The sequence below is a fragment of the Ammospiza caudacuta genome, chromosome 5 (genome assembly GCF_027887145.1).
Source record: "Ammospiza caudacuta isolate bAmmCau1 chromosome 5, bAmmCau1.pri, whole genome shotgun sequence".
NCBI lineage: Eukaryota > Metazoa > Chordata > Aves > Passeriformes > Passerellidae > Ammospiza > Ammospiza caudacuta.
The window spans coordinates 57,488,834-57,505,926 of NC_080597.1; the positions used below are offsets into that span (position 1 = coordinate 57,488,834).

Here is a 17,093-nt window from a genome sequence, read left to right on the forward strand (position 1 = left end):
CTGCAGTCTCCAGCTCCCTTACAAGGGGGTCACTGTAATCTTGCACACATTTCTTTATTCATTGATCTCTGTACACCAACTCTGTGCAAATAGCACGTGACCATTAATTACAGTGGCGGTTATCTCTGCAAACTGGTTTTCCTACAGTAATCATACATTTTTAATAGTTTTAAAAACCACAGCACTGTAACAGCTACTGAGAAGAAATTAACTCTGCCCTAGCTGAAATCAAGGCTCGAGCCCTTTAAGAACAAAAACCTCTGTGAGGCAGACAAAGCCAGAAGAAAAGCCAAGTGAGGGAGGCCAAGTGTCCCCATTTTACTTCCAAGGCAGTAACTAAGCAGTCTGTCACAAGCCACACAGCACTTTTCTGTCAGAACAGGCCCCCTGTAGGTTAGGAGACTCCTCTAAAAGAATAAGTACTTTTTAAACTGTTGGTGCCACAACAATTATGTCAGATTAGGAAATCTCATGAACTGCATAAAACCTAAAAGCTTCCACTAGGATGAAAAGTCATACATTATGCATTTGAAAGGTATGAAACACAGTGGTTTGCATTATCAGATGAAAGCATCTTGGAGTAATCACAAATAATTGAGCATTTGTTGTCTCCACTTAAAAAGTATACTGTTGCTTATGCAAGTGGAAAATCACGGCATGTTTACAGATGCATATTTTTTTAGCTGCAGAGAATACAAATTTCAAACTTCAGGAAAAAGACATGAAGAAATGAAGACATGATTCTATATGAAGGAGTATTTTTTATAACCACAGCTACCTAATGATTGTGGGTATGGTGATGGTGTTTAGTTTTACTATATCATTTTTTGTATGGAATGATTGATCAGATCTCTCACATAAAGCAGGGCTGCAAAAAACAGATGGAGAACAAAAATTCAAAAGCTCATAAAAGCTTTTTCAGGAGCTCATAAACACTAACAACAATGGCATATAATGGGAAACCAATAAGAAGGGGAAAATGGTGACATGAAAAAACCCCACAGTTCTATTCTACTACAAATAGCTATTTTATTTTTAGAACGATATACTATAAAATGAAACATATCTCATTTTTTTTTAAATGTTGAAGTATGCAGAAGTTACCAGAGTGGATTAGAAGTGTGATCCATGTGGTCAAATACCATGATTTAAAGAGTGGCCAAAGCAAGCTGCTTTAGAGGAAGGTATAAAAGAGGCCTAGCCATAGAAAAAGCTACTCTCTGAAGTCCTTCTCTTCATTATTAATCACTAGAGACTACACTAAGCCTTCAAGTATGATATTTTTTCCCTTAAATGTTGTCCTAGCACTAAAAAATGATACTATGCACTTTTTTATCATTATACATATATATATATTAATATCATTAGATTCTTGGTTTCTGACAGATGTGTGAAGGCTTATCTGTGTATCTGCAGAATGAATGACTGCTTTGCAATCTACCTCCACATCAGTATGAGTGTATTAGACACCACAGTGATGTGCATTGGCACTCAAGAATTTGGCCTCTGACTCCTCTGCATTCAGGTCCTGTACTCATTATAAAAGTAAAACACATCCATTGGATAGACAGAACTCCTACCACAGTAGAATCCCTTCAGAGTAACAGCTGAGCACCCATTCTGTATTTTCATACTCAGGTACAGCTGGGTTTTGATGATGAAGCTATATCAAATTGCTGAGGAATTGAACTGCTGGGGAATGCTGGCCAAAGCTGCAGCAAACAAGAACTGCCCTGGGTGCCAGCAGATTTAGCAAGGACTGCACTGAATTCTGTGTGGAACCACAGTAACAAAGACTATTGTCACACTTCTTAATGTCACTAACAGATTCAAGGGCAGCCATCATTTCAGTGCAGATATCCTGAGATATCCTTCATCTCCTGGGAAAGGAGCTGCGTAATTTTTCTATGTTAGTCATCAGTTCCCATTAACAAGCAGTTGTAGCTGAAGGCTGTGCTTCCCCTAGGGATGGTGTAGAATATTGTATATAGCACTCCATGGAGGAAGGATGCAAGATAGTGAACTTGAGTCAATGACAATTTTTTTACCTCTAACTTGGCAAATAAGCTATAATTTAAAAACTGGTTTGGATTGAATCAGATGCATTTGTTCAGATTTTGCTCACAGAAAAACTCAATCACATTAATGATTTCTAATAAATAAGTATTTTATTTATCTCTGCATAATATATTTTCTTTTCAAGCCCTTGAAAGAAAAATAAATTAAATCAAATAGAGCTATGAGAGACAGAAGAGGTGGTGACATCCTTTTACATCATAAATATTATTAAGATTTTATTGGTTAGCCTCATAACCATTCTTGAGAATGGAGGGACTTGGTCTCATATTTGCCAGAACAGTAGCTTCACGAACATGCTACAGAGCATCATAGAATTATATTTTTCCACAGAGACTCAAAAAAGTGGCATAACATACCTTGAACCAACATGGAAAACTGTTAATTAAACTGAAATTTCAAAGTATATCTTCATGCCTGGACTTGCAGGAATACTGTCAACAGAGATGAAGACCACTGACCTGACATTCCCATGCTGTGAAAAAAAACTGGGATCTATGTAAAAAGCAGCAACATTTTCTGTTCAGTGATCATGTGAAAGTCTGTCCAAATGGCAAACTTTCAGGACAATGACTCCACCAAATGTCCTGCCCACCTTAATTAATGCTATAAGTGATCCAAACACCACTTGCTGAGAATTAATTCAATATTCATACAATATGCACACATAATTTTCCATCTACTGACAGCTACTTTCTCCTCATTTGCATAACCAAATCAGAACACAGGAATAAAAAAGAAAGCCATTATTAAAACATTCTCCCTTTGCAGCCCTAGGAGACCTCTCATAATAATCTTTAGCTAGTCACTCATTTGAAAAAAGTCCAGGAAGGTTGTTCAGTGAAAACAGAAATCTGCTGCCTCCATAACTTTCCAGAACAGCTACTGGATACTTTGTTTCCTCTCAAAATTGTTCAGTAATCTTAGAAGACAACCAAATATATCAAAACAAAGAGAAGGAAATATGTCATTTTTGCATATGGAGCACAGATAAATTATGTAAAGGAGTTGGACTTTGCATGAACTGCATATACAGTAGATACAAAATTTTCAGAATTAGGAAATCAAGAACTAGATGGCTGAATTTACAGCAGAATATCTTGGGTATGTTAAAAGATTAGACTTCTAAGCTTTCCAATAAAATTAGCTTCTTTTGTTAAGGTTCTCTTCAGCCACAATGGCTCCCTAAACACAACCTGTTTGTTAAAATATTTCCTCAACAACAGTTCTGTATCTCTGAAACAGCTACATTTCCTGTTAGCTGTTTATTCATCTGAAATAAGCAGACATGATATCTGAAACTGCAGACAAGTATGTTTTTAATAGACTGCATCAGGGGAGACTTGTGCAAGAAGAAACAGGACAACAAGGGCCCATCTTTGGAAATTGCATGTACTCTAGTTTCCTTAATGATCTTTGACAAATCTAAGTACTTGAACCTTCTAGCATGTAACAGAAGGCCTTTTTTTTTATTTTTCTTTATTTTTTTAACATAGATATTACTCACAGAGTTAATTAGACTGTGAGAAAATACAGTCATCACCTGAGTAAGAAAACATGCACACTTAAGTTTCCCAAGGAACAGCAATGTAATTCTTTAAAATAAGTAAAATAGGCCTTGCTTAAGGGAAGAAAAAAGAGAGATGCGCTGTGAATATATGGAAAAAGTCATTTCAACAAGAAGTCAATAAGGCATAAAGTTTGGAGCCCCTGTGAAATAAACTTCACCCAAGTGGGTGGCTTAGTGGGAAAGAGAGTATTGTTTACCAGCACTGAAAAAAACTAGAATAAAAAAGGAAAAATCACTGAGAAAATAAGCACTCTGTTGCTCAGAATCACATCACTACTGGCTTACCTGACAGGTTAGATCTAAGTTACTTGCTTATACTCTGTCATTTTGAACAGCATGGTAGTGTAACTGCAGTAAAAAATAGGTCTCGGCACTGGCTCTCGGGCATTACATGTGTTGGAGAGGTGCTGATGGTTTCATTTTACAGCTCTAGGGATCTAGTCTTCTGTCAACCTGTGTGCACAACAACTTTAGGAGGAATGCCTCTGTTCACACACAGGAAGAGGGGCCCAAAGAGCTTGTGTTAATATTCAGATGACAATTAAAATCAGGCTTAATCCTTCCATTCAATAGGTTAAAAGTCTAGTGTAATTTTACAAAAGCCTTTATTTCAGTCATGTAGAGGAGACAGAAATTACTAATTAGGCTTATAGTCAAACAGTGCTCTGAAAGGTATTAGTGCACTCCATAAGATGAAATTGACAGCTCTTAAAAATCTCTTCATTGCAATTAAAACAAAAATTCCACTGAGTAGATCTTCAGCCTACTGTCACTGTTTTGAAACACAAATAACTTTTTCCAGCAGTGAGATGCAGAAACCGTATTAACTTATGTCATACAGAAGAGGCTCAACTGCAGTTTTGACATTTCCTTGTTATATTCTGGTGACCTTGAGAGGAAATGAATATAGTCAAATCTGAACCACCTTCTCAAAGCAAGTGCAGCTGGAGCAATGCCAACTGACAGCACTTCCCTCTAGCCCCCAGTCTAGTAACTACCTGCCAAATTATAATACAGAGCTACATGGGTGCAAAGAGAAAGAGAAACTCAAAAAACCCTCAAAGAAACAGTCAGTCAACCAGACCTGCTTGTTACATCCCTGCCTAGGAGAGAGGAGGAAGCACACCACATATTTCTCTCTCTCTTCCTTTTATGCCTCCCTTGTGTTTAAAAGCTGCTCCGCTAAAGCAATATTTAAGGACATAATGTACTCAACACTTTCCCTGTTTTGGGTGCTTAGAAAACCAGAACTATCTGCAATGTATTTTTTATGCCTTCTCCTTGTGTGCAGGAGAATGCAAACACACATGGGCTATTAAAACTACACAAAAGTACAGGATAGCCAGCTCAATTTCAAGCCAAATCAAATATGACCTACATTTTAGATAAAAAATGAAAACCATAATGTCAAATTCCACAGTTATATTCTTATATAACACAGATGCACAAAATTCCAGCTTACACAGGTCCCTTTAGAAAAGCTTTTAGTAGCTTGAAACATAGATGGGATGCATACAGACAAAGTATTAAAGGAACAGCACAGGCATCAATGTTTCTTGACATCACTGGCAAGACTCTCACTCACTTGATTGTGGCTTTACCAGAACCTTTCAGAAGTAGAGCACTAAAAAAAGGAAATAGAACTTGAACAAATTTGAGAATGCAAGGGGAGGGGAAGGGGGAAATGTTTGTAAAACCATTTAAATTTAAGAGTGAAAGTAGCAAACACCAATAACTAAATGCCATCATCGATATCAGGGAGGGAGAGCAGGGAGACACAGAGATAAGCTGAGAGTTTAAGCCCTAATTCACACAGAAAAGAATATGAATTTGGATATAAGATGCCAAGCATATAAGATATTAGGATATAGAAAGAAAAGCAGCACTGGCTGCAGTGACTGCTGTCTCTTGGACAAATTATCAAGTAAGCAAGCAGGGAAATGAGAGGATTTAAACAGCAAAAAATTGCAGGTTGAAAAGGACAAAGGTTATATTTTGGTGGTAGTTGGAAACAAAGAAATTACAAGCCTCATTGACAAGGCAAATAGTTTGGAGAAATAGCAGAGACATTCCCAACTTGGGATCTGAAAGCCTTGAGGTATGTGATCTTTGTAGATCAATAAAATTTCATGCAGTGGGATGGCTCAAAAGGATAGGAGGAGGTTGATGCGTTCTGGAAGAACCTGCTTCAGTTTGTACCACAATCTAAAGCACCCTTTCAGTAGATCAGTTCTTAAGGAAAACATATGGTGCAAACAATTCCCTTACAGAGACTGTTTGTAAAGCAGTTTTGGGCTTTGGGACCAATTTCAGCATCATGCCACAGTGGTTTGCCTGTGTCTTTTTGATGACTAGATTAGGAGTTAGATGCCTTGCCTGCTGTGAGCTCTTCTGCTATACCTCATTCAATTATGACTCCTAACTTTCTGGAAAAGAGACTTGCAAAATGTAGTGTGTTCCTCAGCATCAGAGCTAAAAATCTTTTCCTTTATTTTCCATTGAACACCATCTTGTAAGTAGTTCCCCTCATCTCTTCTAATCTCCTTCTGACCTTGTTATTTTGTAATTGGGAAGTGTTCTGCAGTACCCGAATGAATGGAATTCACAATACCTGTGAATAGCTGCTCTTGATCTATTCCATCTGAGTTCATTGGGAAAAAATATCAAGTACTTTGCTTTTCTTCCCTTCATTGTTCAGTTATTCTTACTGTACAATTGAAGAACTAAAGATGTTTTCTGTAGAAAACTGCAGGTGCTGTGTCATCAGTTCTATCAATGAGCCCAATAACACCACTTGAATCCCATCCACATGCTTCACAATATCAAATGAACGTGACCTTCATAATCACCATGAAAGCAATCATTTGACCATTCTACTAGGGTCATGTTTCTGGTAAATTGATTGTTTATGATTTGATTTCCAGACTTGATTACTCTCAAGTCTGGAAAGCACCATTTTAGGAAAATAAAAATTCAAAATCTATGTCCACACTGAAATTAAATGTCTAAGCTTAAGAAAATATTTCATAATTAATCTATTTTTATTTGGAGTACTAAAAAAAAAATATTTTCTGCTATGTTTAAATTTTGACTCTCTTGGATGAGCTTACATGAATCTCTCTATTCCCTATCGTCATTTCATTGCCTGTCAGGAAGATTCACTGCAAATTGAATGATAAACCTAAAAAAATAGGTTTATAAGACCAATTAAAGCTTTCTGTTTTGTTTTTCTTTTTTTTTTTTCCTAAATAGAAATTTCTATACATAATCAAAGAGAATATGTATTAAAATTGTTGCTTTTGCTGGGCCTTCTATACTAGCTATTCTTGTTTTGTGCCAGAGAGCTCACAGTTTTATGAAAATAAATACTTGTGTACACACACATGCACATTTAGTATTAATAATCTACTGAAATAGTTATCCCATAATAAAATTAGTTTTATGTTTTAAGAGTAAGCATAAAGCTTACTAGTCATGGTGATATCAGACTTACATCATTTCTTGTTTCTGGTATTTCTAGCTATATGAGACACGAATTTAAAATTCACTGTCCCTTACATGAAATTTTAGAATTTTATTGAATCTATTAATTCTGTTATGAATTTTACTGGGCTTATATCTCATTAGATTTTTTTGTCTGGATCTTGTATTTTGATAGGATGCCCAATTTACTGACATCTTCCCAGCTGTACAAATTAGGACGATCCTTTCACAGAATGGCCACAAGCAGATGAAACATTCATCAACCTACCACACTAAAGCAAACACTTTAGTTGAGTCAGCATAATTGTCCTCCAAAATATTATTTGTCTAAAGGAAATACAAGGCAATATGGCTTTCATTAGGTGCTGATCATCTAATGGGGACGAGTTCACCAGTGTGGTGTCAGGTTCAAGACGTGGTGGGTGATGAGCTTGTACAAGCATTGCTATTTAGGCTAAGCCTGTGCATGACAATTTACCAGTCCACAGCATTTTGTCCTGTCTGTAAGGTCAAAATATTGATACTGGTATGAATCCTATGCAAAACTGCAATTCTTGTAGGAGGAGATAAGAAACACAAGAAGCTGAATACCTGCTCAGAGCCAAGCTAAAAGTCTTGTTAGTTTGTTTCTTGTGTCTTTCATACATGTGTTTCTTGCTTTCAGTAAGGTACAAGCCTCGTTAAAGCTACAACAAAGGCTATTGATGTACTGCCTCCAACCTGGCAAGAGCTAGCAGGAACATGAAGTTTCCCAAGAGCATCCCAGAAATAGTTCCACACATTTTCTAGAGAGTGTTCTATTTAAAGATTTTCTATTTGTCTTAACAAGAGTATAAGTGTTAAAGATAGTTCCAATTAACTTTCTCTTAGCCACAGCTTTTTTTCCCCCAGGATGTGGGTTTATCAAATCATTCTTAGCTGAAAAAAATCTCTCTTCCTGTCTACTTACAAACATTTTTGACTAAGTGATAAATATGCCTAAAGATATTTTCCATATGGTTTGTGTTATCACTGGTTTTACTTTATGCAAATTAAACCAGCCCTTACAGTGCCCCAAAACCCTGAGATGTTTTAAATGCTGGAGGGATTTATCTTAAACTGCACTTGTTGAAGACAACCAGATTTTTAGCACCGAAGAAATCAGAGCCAAAAGATCAATATTTTTGTGAGGTGAATCTGATTCTTAAAAATACAGTAGCTAAGGTATATTTTTTTCAATATTATCTTTATGAAACATTTGTGGTCTGTCACAAACTTCTTTCTGTGATTATTGATCTTTTTTTAACAAGAAAGATGAGTTATTTAGCTATCTGTGCTTCACAAAATTATTTCTGCTTCTCAGTAAGAATTAATTACTTATCACAGAAGCCAGAAAGTAGCCAAAAAGATCTATTTGAAGTTCTTCAGCACACAATTCCATCTTCATCTACATGTTACCAACTCTCTGACAATCCCCAGGATGGAGTAGGATGCTGATCACAGGCAAATTTAATTTTTCTGGCAGCTTATTCCTGACTTTGGGAGAAAAGCCATCATTCATGATGGGGCCAGAAGCAAACATGTCAGACAAGCAAAATGCCAGTGTTTTCCATCATGTGGCAGGTGAACATCTCCTCAATGTATACAGCTAGGTATGCCAGCTCAGTGCTCATGCTGGAACAGACATGCAGCTTTGCAGAAATGAAAAGGATTTGTAACCCTCAGGTGCACACAGGAGCACCTCACTGAACTAAAAAAACAAAAAATATATTTTACTAAATATTTCCATTCTTTCTTGGAGGAGCTGGCATTGTCTCTCTTTGTCCTAGAAAAGTTATCATAGGTTGGACTAAATGATCTTAAAGGTCTTTTCCAACCTGGTTCGCTAGGTGATTCTGTAATTAAAATCAGTGCTCTCTGTACATACTCAAAATCTTGTAGCTTCATTAATGAAATGAATGAAATGAAATGAAATCCCACTCTAAAGGCAATGGGCATGTTTTAAAACAATAAAGTCCAGTCTTAAAAATTATGTATGCTTTAACTTTGCACAGTCCACACTGTGCTGAATAACAAAAAAATTAAACAGGGGCTAGAAATTTAAAAAAATATTATTTTCTAAAAAAGTACTTGTCCCAAAAACTCATCAAAAATCTTTTCTTTGGTGTTTTTTTTTTAATGCAAGGCTGGTGTTACAGTCAACAGTCCAGACATATTTCATTTTTAGAAAGTGGAAACTGTTTAAATCTTGTGAAATTATGCTCTTTAAATATCAGAACTGCTCTGCTTCCAAATTTCAGTTTTAATTTATAAGGATAGAAAAGGTTTAAACTCAAAAAAAAGCTTTGAAAATCCCTACAATATTTTAAATTACCCAATCCATCAGTTTTGTCTCATGTATCAGCTAATAAGCTTTAAAAAAAGAAAAATATTATTACATTAGTTTCCTAAAAAATAACTTTAGGAATGGGTTCCCACAAGGCAACTTTGGAAGAAAAGGGGATCTCTTAACTGGTTTCTCATTACAGGTACATTTTGGAGGTTATGCTGCCATCCAGAAGCAATGACTACTCCTCTGTCCTCTAACAGCAGCTCACGGGAGGCTGGGGGGAAAAAACAAATTTGGGGGCGGCTGAAATGGTTTCTTCAGGCAATGGATGAACAAGCAATGACCCAGCAATGACCATGGCCTGCAGTGCACTGAATCTCTTCCAGCTGGGGGGGAACAAGCTGCCTCAGCAACAAAAAAAAGAAGCAAGGAACTTCCTCTCAGACAGAAAGGGAGTAGGGGAAGATGGCAATAGACTGTGATTTGGTCACACTCTTGTTCACATCTCTTTTAACACTGCTTCTACAGGAGAACAACAAAGTTCTAATTTCTGCCAAGGATTAGGTCAAAAGTTGGAGGAAATTATGAAGTATAGAAATAATTTATCTCATGAAATATTACATTTGAAAAAACATGAAATGAGGATGAAAAGTTTCTCCATTCCTAACATGATTTCCAGTGAGAGGCAAGGATAGTTCTATCAAATAATCTGATGAATTTTAACGAATTTTCTGTTCCAAGACATAGGATAGTACAGCCATTTAGATTGGAAAAGACCTCAAACATCAAATCCAGCCATTGATCTAACACTGCCAAGTCTACCACTAAACCATGTCTCTAGGAGCCACATCTTTCTTTTAAACACCTCCAGGGACAGTGGCACCACCAATTCCCTGTTTAGTGCTTGACCACACTTTCAGTGGAGAAAGTTTTCCTAACATCCAACCTAAACCTGCCCAGCCACAACCTGACACAATTTTCTCTTGTTCTATCGCTTGCTACCTAGGAGAAAAACAATACCCTCCTTGCTACAGAAAGCTGTAGAAACAAGGTAAACAAGTCCAGTTTTCTGAATTGCTCCTCATGAATCTTGTACTTAAGACATGCAAAAATTCAGGTATTGATAGTTTTTTTATAATCTTGCAAAAAATAGGAATAAAAAACCATTAGGAGCACAGAAATGGAGTTTTGAACCATGATACACTGCTGAATGTGGAATGTATCACTTCACACTCTTCTAACTTCTGCTCCTGTAATAAGGAAAATAAGAAACAGTTTCAAATATCCCTCAGATTAATCCTCATGCTATGCACAGTGTTGGCAGCAGAGATTCCAGTTTAATCAAGCCAAAAATTATTCATGAAATGAAAGAAATGCTAAATTTGTAAGTTGCTTTTCTGGACCTTTTCCTATGATGTGCATTGCACAGACTACCTGCAGAGCTAGATCTCCACATACAATCAGGATTAGAAGAGAATGCTTTGAGGTGAAGAACAAGCTCAGTGCTGTGCCCTTCATTAATACAGTCTGAGGAATCATTGAGATGCTGTTTTCTTGCAGTCACAGGAATATATTTAGTCAAGAATTCATAATGTAAACACACACACAAGATTATTTCCATACTTTTTTTAGAAATATGGGGGAGGAAAGAAGTCTCTACCTGAACTAGCATTAGTAGTTGTTTTCTTTAAACTAATGAACATGTATTACTACTCTGATGGAACTAGCTCTTCCTCCCACTGAGAACTGAATTTCTTTGTCTTGACAATTACAGCAGTAATTTACAAGTCAAATTAATAGTGGAATACTTTTGGTATTGTTTCTAACTTCTTTAAGTGTTACTAACAAAGATGTATGTAAGCATAAGATCCACTGAACAATAAATACAGCATGAAAAGAGCTGGAATAGTAAGATAATAACTTATGAGAAAATTTCTGTTATAAAATTGCAATTTCTCTATATTGCAGTTATGAAAAGAGAGGTCAGAGTTGTCAGAATAATTGAAAACACATTAAAATTTATCTGCCTTGTTAGATCACACCTTGTAATTGCTTCCAGTTGGAGGAGATGGAAGAAATTATTCAGTGTTTTTATGGCCTTTCCTTAGCAGAAAGTGAAACATCTCTTCATTCACACTATGGGGAACAAGTATTCATCTTCTCATCCAAGTAAAGTATTTCCAGATTAATATAATATAATATATTATTATTATTAATATAATAAATTATTTCTGATAATAATGATGTGTGATAATAATCTGTGGATAAACATGATTTATCCACCTGTCAAAATTCCTAAAAGGAAGGGAATTTACAAAGTGCTGTTTATTAAATAGAGTTGTGCTTCAGACAGCCATCTATCTTCAGAAGGTTTAGTGCAATCTGCCATTTTAAATTAATTTAACACAGGAATTCAAACACCTGTTTTAATCACTCAGCTATTCAACACAGTTTTGGTCATTATGACATTTCAGACATCTCTATCCAAGATGATTCCAGTACTTCCAGTGTTTGGCTATATACATGTGCATGACATAGAGAAAAGCTATATTCACAGAATGCTTTCTCACAGAATTTCTCTTCTTTGCTTCTAAAACACTTCACTGACATTAATGTGTTAGAAAATTTGTGGTTTATGTCTTAGGAGGCCATTTGTCATTCAGTTTAATGACAAACTGGAAAAATTTAAATTTTTTGTAGTAGGTTCTTTTCATGAAGAATAAGCTGTCAAAACAGGCATGAACATGAGTGGACAAAATCATGACCTAGACAAAAAAAATCACACAGAAGCTAAAGTAAATGTTCATATTTTCTCTGCAGGATATCTATAAGAATTACAACCTCAAAATAGCGTGTTTAGTACCATAGGGCATTTATATTCTGCTATTTATATTATTGCTTGAAAATAAAGACTAATGGGTAAATGTGGAGATCAATACAAGCCACCAAGCTTGAATTATGCCAGGTTATTTTGGATTTGGTACTTTAACATTTTTTTAGTTATCTCTGCATATATATATATATATATCTGTACAATTACTTCAATAATATACAGTAGTTTCCTCAATTTTATATTAGTTTCAAACTTACATGTAAACTGAGATAATACAAGTTTTAAAAAAACAGCACTTGTTATAAAGGGCTGTTAAAAATATTACAAATGTCAAGACTAGAAACCAACATATTCCCATGGCATCTTACTGAGTTACGTTAACTTTTACTGTGTTTTTTCTTATGTGTATGTCACTGCATGCAAATTCAGACATTTAACTCAGCTGCAGTCAGCAGCTAGAGACCCAAGATTCTTCATGAGTGAAAGAGAGCAGTTTCCCATCCTGTGCTTCACAGCTAGCACTAACATCAAGATTCCTAGTCTGTCTGCAGATAAGTACTTATGCTCATTTAAATTACCTTCATCATGCATATTTGAAGTTTGATTGATGCCAACACTCAGTTTATGGACTTGTGCTGACTCTACATGTTTACACTCCTCTAGACTATTTACAGAATTTCTTAGGAAACCTGTGCTTTTGAATTGATCCCCAAGGCCACTAAATGTAAGGGTAGATTTTCTACGGTGAGCTTTGAGATTTGGATCTAGACATCTATTTTCAGCATTGATGGTACATTTTTTTGTTTAATAGTGATATTGACAGTGAAATAAAAGCTTCTCAGTAGGTTTGTTATTTAATTAGTGTTAGTTGCATACTTAAGTGTACAACCTCGTTTTTTAAGAACTGCTTAGTAACTTCTGGTATTATTGCAAGCACTGCTAATGTCTAGGAAAACTTCAAAACATTTTAGAAAAGTTTTAAGCACTCGTTATTCAAATAGAAGTGTATCTAAAGTTAGCAACTGGAAGTACCCCTGGCAAGTAATGAATGTCATGATAAATTTATTACTGTCAACATTTCATAAAGGAAACATTGCTTTAAAATAACACTAAAATCCCCAGCTTTTTATTGCTCTTTTCTCTCTCAGTAAGCTCAAGCCATAAAATAAAAAAACCAAAAAAACCCCACAATTTCAGGATTCTAAAATAACTGCAATGTAAGTAAGCACCAAAAAAAAAGTCCATGTAAGTTTTTCATTTGTTTCATCCTCCAAAAAGATCACAATAACAAATTTCAAATAAAATATTCTCAAATACATTAGCTTGTTTTTAAAATGCTAATATGATGTTATGCATCAATTGAGAAACTGTAAGTTTATTCAGACTATGCATATATGTGCAGTAAGATTTACACATTTTTATCCCATTCAGAAAAGTATTTAAATTGTATGAAATATGTTAACTGTTATGAAGATGTCTGTAAAACTCTGTGTGGAAGCATGTTCTATTTGAAGCAAAAAGAAGAAGTACTTTGGAAAGAATTATTTGAATTACAGAGATACTACATTGGCACTTTTTCTCTCCATAAAGAGGAAAGAAAACCAAATCATTTAGAAAGAAAAAATGGCAGGTAACAAGTGAAATTTAATGTTAGAAGTTGTGTGATTTAGCATCATTTGTGTGTTCAGTCTTGGGCTTCAAAAAGGAAATGCAAAAGAGATGTTAATTAATCTCGTCTTTTAAGGTTGAAACCAAATCATCCTTTACTATAAGCCAAGGTGAACTGATGGTCTAAATCAAAGTCACTGCATGGTTACCAGCAGAGAAATATTTCCTATTTCAAGACTCAATTATTTTGGTTCAAGTTCTTGCCATAAACCTGACCACACTAAGTTGTTAAAAATACCACACATTTATGCAACAAAACATTTTTGTGACTTAAGCCTACAAATACAAAATAACCCAATTTACCTAAACATGTTTTCCTATGTCAAATGGGATTTTTTAACTTACTCTATCTGTCATAAGCCATTACCTTGGCACTCACTTTGATGCCTTGCCAAGGCTGACCTAGAACGCTAAACAGAACTAAAGAATAAAGTAGGTATTTATTAAAAGGCTTCAAAGATACACCTTGGGCAATACAAGAGATAAGACAGGGCTACACCCAACTTGAAACCCAAAATGGTCACAAAATGGACCACTGGTCACGAGGTCTCTCACTTTTATAAATTCTAGTCCATTTGCATATTGGAGTTAATTGCCCAATTATAGCTTTAGGTTATGAAGTCCCATCCTTCTTGTTTTTCTTTCTTCAGTCCGTGTTGTTTATGCTCTTGGCCTGAAATTTGGATCAGTTGACCTTGGTCCACAGCTAAAAAAGGAATTGTTCTGTCTAGCTACTCTGTGAAGAGATTTTACCATCTCTTAATATGAAGCACAGAAGCACACACTAAAGCAGTAGAGAATCTGAAAAATCTAAAAACCAAAACCTAAGGCATCAACTTCCCCAACTTAATCCAAAAAGTCATGAAAATAAGCCTGATCCAATTCAGTAAGCCTGCTTCAATTTCTAGGGAGGAAAATTTTTTTTTTTGCCACACTCTCTGCCCCATACAATTCTTCTGCTTGAATTAAAAAGTGTTCCATCAAGATATACAGAACTGTTCTTTAATTCCACAGACAAGGGCGCCCTCTAAACTAGATACATGTCAAACCTTTCCACAATTATAAGTGAACACATGCTGACCTTTCCAATTACATTAAAATTAATATTTGAAAACGTTATACAAAACCTGCTAGAAGGAAAGACAAGAATTTATGTGAAAGACTGTTAACTTTAATTTCTTAAGAATTTCCGTATATCAAATATTTGCAGTTTTGAAGATTGATGCTAGTATTATTCCTTTTCCCTGCCTAACTTGTCATTTTCACCACTGTCATCTCAATAAATACTCACACAGTTGACATATACCTCTGCCTTTCCATTAAAACAGAGGAGAGTCATATGTCTGATGTGGTTTGCATCAACCATTTAATTTCTTATTAAATTATCAGGAAAGTGTTTTCTTTTTGCATTGATATAATAATTAGTGAATTATGCCCTATATGAATTTACACACACTTCATTCACCATTCATTTCCTGCTGTTCTATTTTTGGTTCTTTTAAATTTTTAAAGTTTTGTGTGTCAACCAGAGACAAAAGTAATTCTTTTCATTCTGCCCCGGCATTTTTCTTCATTATTTTTGACAAATATAAGTTGATCTTAGACTTGTGGAATGCAACCAGTTCTATCAGATCTGTAGATGATAACAAAGATTGATAGTGCTTCATGTAACAGGCCACAGCATCACTGAAGGGCAATAACAAACGTTAGACAAAACAGTCATTAAAGGTTATATTGAGAAATTGTGAACATTTTTATGCCAGTCACACAACAATCACAATCAGTTTCTTGTGTTAATATATAAGAAATCTACCTTTTGAAACATATACTTTATTGTCTGTTAATTCTGATGGTTTGTTTGCCATTCACAATTACTCATTTGTAAGAATGAAAATGTTTTAGTGCTGTAATTATTGAGAAATGAAAATAGAAAAAGAGCAGTGTTTTGATAGGTAAACACATCATCACTTACCTTCTCTGCTGATTGGGCCGTACCAAAAAAGATTGGAATAAAAGCTAACCAAATTATGCAGGTTGTGTACATAGTAAATCCAATAGGTTTTGCTTCATTGAAGGTCTCTGGAACCCCTCTTGTTTTAATAGCATAAACAGTACATGTGACCATCAAGAGAATACTATATCCAAGGGAACAAATGAGAGAAAGATCTGAAATGTCACATTTGAGAACTCCTCTGGCATTTTCTGGTTCAAGTGTCCTCTGCTCTCCATAGTCTACAATGGTATGTGGTGGATCGATAGCAAACCAGATGAAGACTCCAATAAGCTGGAAGGATATGAGGCTGAAAGTGATCACCAGCTGAGAAGCTGGACTAATAAATTTGGGAGCTGTGACAGATTTTTTACCTTGTTCAAATATTCTGTGAATCCTGTTTGTTTTGGTGAGCAACGCAGCATAGCTGAAACACATGCCGAGTCCTAGAAAGATCCTTCGAAATGAGCAGACCACTGTGTCAGGAGCTGCAATCATTAAAAAAGTAATGGAGTAACAGAGAAAAATCCCAGTCAGGAGCACATAGCTGAGCTCCCGCCCAGAGGCCCTGACGATGGGCGTGTCGTTGTAGCGGACAAATGTCACAATCACAAAGGTGGTGGCGATTATCCCGAGAATAGCGATGAAGACAGGCACGATGGCCCAAGGAGAGTGCCACTCCAGCTTGATGATAGGGATAAGCTGGCAATCCGTGCGGTTGGCATTTGGCCTCTTGTTGATGGGACAGAGTTCACAGTTGAATTCATCCACCTGGTAGTGGTAGCCCTCACAGCGCTCGCAGTGCCAGCAGCAGGGCACTCCCTTCACCGTCTTCTTTCTCTCCCCAGCTTTGCAGGGCAGGCTGCACACAGATGCTGGATGAGTGTGTTCTCGGTTAGCCCACTGCATGTCTTCTACCTGCGGGGATAAAAAATTAATGAGACTTCTGTTTTCCTTCATTTATAATATCCTAATCCTGGCCACGGGTTTGTCATAAATCACTACTTGCTGACAGCACAAATACAGTTTACCATAATAAGAAACCTGTTTCTTTCCTTTGCACTGACTTTAAAAAAGTGGTAAATGATTGTGTCCAATAAATCATTTATGCCACAGGCTTGATGAGTATCATTAGTTTCTATTTACCTCTTTACTGCTGACCAAA

At 35.9% G+C, this 17,093-nt stretch overlaps 1 protein-coding gene across 1 annotated transcript in view; it reads right to left on the reverse strand.

The window, feature by feature from the left end:
- GRM8 (glutamate metabotropic receptor 8) overlaps positions 1-17,093 on the reverse strand; it is a 316,661-nt gene that overhangs the window by 26,852 nt on the left and 272,716 nt on the right. The window contains exon 9 of the mRNA XM_058804561.1: positions 15,911-16,846. Coding sequence (XP_058660544.1) covers positions 15,911-16,846 — 936 coding nt within the window. The remainder of the gene's footprint in view (positions 1-15,910; positions 16,847-17,093) is intronic.